This window comes from Morone saxatilis, unplaced genomic scaffold (assembly GCF_004916995.1).
Source record: "Morone saxatilis isolate NCDOM2014 unplaced genomic scaffold, NCSU_SB_2.0 Contig21, whole genome shotgun sequence".
In the NCBI taxonomy this organism is placed as follows: domain Eukaryota; kingdom Metazoa; phylum Chordata; class Actinopteri; family Moronidae; genus Morone; species Morone saxatilis.
Window position 1 is genome coordinate 13,686,266 of NW_023339774.1, and position 6,267 is coordinate 13,692,532.

The 6,267-nt window shown below is 39.1% G+C and overlaps 1 protein-coding gene across 1 annotated transcript in view; it reads left to right on the top strand.

Annotated features, from left to right (window-relative positions):
* Window positions 1-6,267, top strand: part of pappaa (pregnancy-associated plasma protein A, pappalysin 1a) — an 87,410-nt gene that overhangs the window by 69,865 nt on the left and 11,278 nt on the right. The window contains exons 20-21 of the mRNA XM_035667726.1: window positions 258-329; window positions 1,371-1,469. Of these exons, the coding sequence (XP_035523619.1) occupies window positions 258-329; window positions 1,371-1,469 (171 nt within the window). The remainder of the gene's footprint in view (window positions 1-257; window positions 330-1,370; window positions 1,470-6,267) is intronic.

Consider the following 6,267-nt stretch of genomic DNA (forward strand, 5'->3'; position numbering starts at 1 on the left):
CTCTCTCTCTCTCTCTCTGAAATCCTCTGTGGAGCACATGAACCCTTTTGATAACTCCTATGTTTCACTGGGTTAGGTCTGTGTGTTTTTGTCTGGTTGCGGCCATAAAGTGCCCAGTGACTTTAGTCTGGATTAGAGTTATGTGGACTGAAATGCAAATAAAAAGAACACAATCATGGCAAAGCTGTTCTTGGGAAATAACCCAAGCCATTGAAAGCACCAGTATTTCTCACCTCAACTTTTGTCTTATCTTTCAGAGTATAGTCTGTACAATGGGGCTGAAATGGTATCCACACCCAGAATTGCTCCACTGCATCAAAGGATGTGAGGTAAGGGCTCGAACCTGAATTAAATGTGTTTATCTTTTATTTTCTATCGTATAACACTTTAATACTTTAATCCTTCCACCTTCCTTGATCCTAAACCAAACAAAGCAAGAAGAAATCTGATATGATATGATACCAGATTTGAGTATAGATGCTTGTAGTGTAGTGTAGTAGTAAAGAAACAACAGTTAGCTTTAATATAAATGAATCTCAGGCCTAATAACCTTTCAAATGTAGTTTCATAAAATGTTATTTGTTATGTGTTTGGCCCAAGGAGTTGGACAGACAATGGATTGGCACCTAGACTTATCTACAGGCTAGCAGATGTAGGGGTAGTAGTATTTTAACGCATTGGCAAGTAATCGTCCACACTTAAGTTGCTGAGGACCTGCACAGGGTGCACAGGTGGTTGTTGGCCATTTAATTATTTGCAAGCCAGTTAAAAAATGCTGTTGCTACATGAGTATCTGGTATCAGACGAATTGATGTGGCTCATTGACACACTCACTTACTGTAATCTGATCCAATTACTGATGTATTACCTCTTACAATAATAATAACAGTAATAATATGTGGTCACATGCTAAACTTGCCTCTAAAAATGGTGCAGTCACATGTGAACAAAACATGTGAAAGAATTCCTCTTCTCTTCATGGAAGAATGATATCATCTACTCAGTTTAGGCCAATTGAATAACCTGATTGGTAACCCAAGTGAAGAGGGTGGGGCCAACCCAATAAATCACCTTATTGGAGTGTTTTGTGCAGTGAATAGTTTATGATGTCCTCAGTTTGATTTACGGTTGAGGCCCACTAAGGGCTTAAAAAGTCACAGTGAAAGATGAGGGAAATTTAATGTAATCAGATTCATCAGCAAATTTATCCAGAGCCCTCTGAAGGGCCCTGGAATGCTCTAGAGGAAACTACCACTACAACAAAAGGCTTCTTCAGTCATCTACCTTTTAAAAATGATCAGCCGGTTTAAAGGTGGCACTTTCCTCACTCAGTGATTTTGCCTAGTTGACACACTCTCTCTCTGGTACAGCCATTCATGGGAGACAACTACTGTGATGCGGTCAACAACAGAGCCTTCTGTAACTACGATGGAGGAGACTGCTGCCAATCCACTGTCAAGACCAAGAAGGTTAGTGCTTGTACTTCACAATAAACCTCACCCTTCAGGCGAAGAGATGATGTTGGATTTGGTTCTGGTCACACTGATCAACAGTCAGTATTTGTTCCCAAACTCTGGAGTCGCACATAGCTTAGGAATAAATCCCATCTCCCACATCACATGTGAGCGTTTTTTCCTTTTCCCTATGCCTAACCCACTAGAACTTCACTTTCTCACTGCCATGCATCAAGTTTTGACATTTATAGATGAAGAATGTTTTTATGTACACTCGGTAAGTATAAAGTGAACCAGAACTGAATATACTGTTGAAGACTGCTGTATTTTACCTCTTGGAACATCTCTAAACAGATTCTTCCTTTGCCATGTGTCCAACCATAGATTACTGGTAGACAGATTACTGATTCCACATCCAAGAGAGTGGGAGTTTTCAGACTCCATCTTAGTCTTTGTTTTTCTCTGATATTCAGTTTCCTAATGTGTAAAACGTCTATATTTGTCTTTGTATGCCTGTATTCATGTGAAGTCACCCACCACCCAATGGGTAGTCATTTTAAATTTAGTTCTTTCGGAGAGTAAAGGTCAAGACTATAAGGACTATAAGGAATATAATTTACTTGTACCTCTTCTAATTAATAAAAAAAATTGTTTTTTATCTGTCAACATTCAGCTGTGTTGTATTTCAGCATTAAGCTGAGAATGATAAAAAGTTTGGTCATCTTTGTTGTAGTAAGTCTCTTAATTCAGGGAGGTACTTTGTCTGGCTCATTCCAGCCAACTGCTGGCAAGGGGTCTGATTGAAAGTGCATTTTAGCTTCTGTGCTGCAGCATCTGCTTCTCTGTCCTGGCCTGTTTCTGTGAATCTGGTGAGAGACTTTAGTTGTACTCCTGGCATATCCATCTGTATGTCTGGCTCGATTTATATTGCAGTCTATGTGTCTCACTGGCTGTGTTGTGTTAGACTGGAGAGCCTCTTTTGGGAAAAAAAGACATACAGTAGGTGTACAAGGGACATCTCGCCACCTTCCACTGTACAATTTAAAGTTCACCATGATTGTTTCCGGTACATCTTCACACAATCCTTAACGCATGTTTTGGATAGTTAGTCATGAGGACTGAAATAATCATGTCTTTCCTGGCTAACAGCATTTTTACAGAGAAAGCTTCTTTGATGTTTATTATTTGTTCCTTAGTTCACCAAAGCATGGCCTTCGCTAGATGAACAAGGTTTTTAGCACTGTTGCATCACTTTTAAATGGTCACATCCACATTGTTTTCCTGAGGGTTTAATATCCCCTTCTAGTGTCCTTGAGGAAAGGTTGTATAACACCATACCCCTGCACATGCTTAAAGTCCAACTGAAATAAAAAAAAAAAAATTGTCTGCTACAGCTTACATATTTACTCTGTAAATCACTGTGTTCTCCTTTGATTTGAAACCAAAAGAGTATTTTTGGTTTCATGATGGCGCCCCTTAGTTTTTCTTTAATTCAACAGATTTCCATTAGATATCCGTCTTCTTACTAGATCTAATTTGACTACAAAAAGGGATGACTATATGTGATTTCAGTTGGACTTTAATTAAGTATAATCACTAGTGATAAGAATGGCATGTCTATGTTTTGTGCAATGTATTCATTCAGGATTACAAAAGCCCATAGTGTCTTTTTAAGTGGCTAGCCTTTTGATAGTAGAGTTGTATATGGACTAGCAAATAAATAATGCAAAACTTAATTTTTACTACTTACAAACTTAAAATCTTTAACCTTCTGTGGAATGGCCTCATAGTGTTGTAAAGCTTCCAATCACGAAATTGGCACTAAAAAAAAAACCTGCATTATTCCTGGCCAGTCGGTGTTTTTATGTAATACACAGAAATGAGACTATATCACTCCTCCGCAAAGCTGCACCTCATTCAATCAATCACCATTTACCAGGTGTCTAGTAATTTGACTCATAATTTGCAGTGCAAGTAAACTATGGGCAGATTAGTACAAGATTAAGATCACTGAGACTTTTGTAGTTAATCACAAATAATTCTGGGTAAATTGGGTTAAAGAGGCCAAACAAATTTGATTGCACTACTTGGCTATAAGATACATAACCAACCTCTGGCTAGAAAGTTCGCTTTTGTCCTTTATTCATAACTTCAGTATCAGATGTAAGGTATTGTATAAGTTCAAAAGCAGCAGGAAAGTCGGTGAGCAGCCCACTGGGAAGTGACCTCACCCCTGAAGTGGTTTTGCTGCTGTTGATTGACGCTATCTCATCTCTACATCTTCTGGCTCCATTCCAGTGCAGGGGCTCAGCCAGAACTTGCATAACTCACTTTTACTGACAGACCCCAATGGGAGGCTGGACTCCATTGAATTACTGCAGCAACAAGAGGTTGAGCTTGGCGAGGGGAGAGCAGACCATGGGTCTTGTTCATGTTAGGATTTGTCCTTTTGTACATCAAAGGGGAGCATGGTCAGTTTAACTGAACAGCTTATGTTTCCGTGTCAAGTAAGAAATCTATGGTTCAAAAGTGAAATTCCTTGATGGGTTTGACACTTTGGTCCACTGCCCAAAAAAGAGTTAGGGCTGATCCAAGACTAAAGACAAATTTCAATGAAAATATTAGTTTTTCTGCTACAGGACACTGTAAATCACCTTGTGTTCTCCTTTGGGAAAAAAATCATATGTTTCCATACAGCCAATCAAATAGCTTCACTTCGCTTGAATGAGCGACCAAACAAACATTCATCACTGAAAATTGCATTGCTAACGTCAGTTTTAAGTATCGCAATGTCACCCATTGATGGCTGTCGCCATGTCGGTTTTTCGGAGCCAGCGGCGATGATGTACAGCGAGTTCAGCCAATGTTCAGTGCTAGTGTCTCCAAAACAAGTCTTACCAGTTTGCCGAAACAATAACTATAGGGAGGATCAAATAACCTACGTGGTACTAACCAGCAAAGACAGATTGGGCGAAGAGCAGTTCTATTCCAACTACTGAAACATTGTTACTTCAGTGGGCTGCTACAGTATAATATATTAAGTGGATTACATGGGTTTAAGAACCCCAGGCTGCTTGTCCAGATTCTACTTAAATGCATTGTGCCCTTGCATTGTTTGGGGAAAACAGTCTGGCTGGTGTTTTCCACTTGTAGGTACCCTGGAAAGTATTCCGAAAGATACGAAAAATTGCTCTGAAATAACCAATCATAACTTGATTTATCGTCTGCCAGGAGCACGGGGCGAGGAAGGTTACTGTGGGTGAGAAACAAAAGGAAACATTAAGGAATGAAGCTGATATGTGAATTTGATATGGGAACAGGGGAAAGCCAGATGTTTGGTATAATCCCTTTTGCTTGTTTGTGAGCACATTGCTTGCTTGCATACAGATGTTGCTTAATAGCTTGACTAATACAAACATTTGTGTGAAAGTCAAATTAACCTGAATGTCAGTTTTAAATTAGCCAGACAACCTTCCTGACAACTTTATTTTGTTACTTTGATATTTTTTCGTCCGCATTTAAATTTCCTCCGTATTTATTATCGTTCTGGTACTTGCGTTTAGTTATGCATTTGGATTTTGTTGTATATTCCTCTCGGGCAAAGCTTATCCTCACAGTCAACCCTATTTGATCAGCTCAGTCAAAACAGAAACAGGGTATTTTGCACCTGATTCTGATTTTCCCCAAACTGAACACATGCGTGGCAGGCGAGCAAAGACGGAGTTGCATAAAAACCTCAAAAAACAAAACAAAATGACACAATATATGACAAAAGGAATCTGTAACTCATTTATGACAGTCTGTCTCCTCTGAGCTGCTGAATAACACACTTGCTGGGTGACAAAGACAGGCAGTGTTTTCCTCTTTAGCTGAAAATCAATGTTCTTCTCCAGACCACAAGTGAAGATTTTGTCCTAACTTGTTTAATTGTTCCTGAACACAGATTTTGTTGTTAGAAATTCTTTTGTCTGTGTCACAGTGGAAGTCATTTGATGTCAATGATTAATTATCTGTATTTACTGCTGGTCCTGACATTTATTTGATACACAGACAAATATTATATTGTGTTCTTACTGTGTATTTAATAGGTCTACTGCTGGCCCTGGACTAAAGCAAAAATAGGTTTATAGAAAGTGCAAATAATAAATTGGTTGGATTTCATTGTTATAGCTTAAAAATGTTGGATTTCTAAACAAATTACTCACCTAATTTAGATATAAATGTGTTTGATATCTATTTCTGGGTAGGTAAACCATGACCTGCTCTTTTTGTGGAAAAAATACCTGCATCTGCAGTATAGTGTCTTTAAATGATAGCAACAGCGAACTCTAGCAACATTTCACAGACAGGCCTGTGGAAGACTAATGAAAAAGCACATACGCACCAACTCTCTCGCTCTTAGCCCCTCTCATTCACTGTCTCATTCTCATTCAGTCTTTTCCCTCTCATTCACTTTCAGATACTCATTCACAGTCTCTCTCCCTCTCTCCCACTCACATACACATACAGCACATGAACAGACACACCAGCCATCAGCTGCTATGCATACGAGGTCTGGTGACTCAGTGGGAGTCTAGCTCAGTGTTGTTGTCCCCAGTGTGTTGTGACACAGCACATTAGAAAAATGATATGACCCCTTTCATACAACCACACACACGCACACAGACACACCTCCTATTTGTTCCTCTGCCAAAACCTTTTACATCTACTATTTCCCTCTGATCTTTGGTCATGAGGTAAAGGGAGAAAAACAGCACAAAATAACATTTTACAATAGACTTTCATTCTCCCTCATCATTCCCAGTCATATATA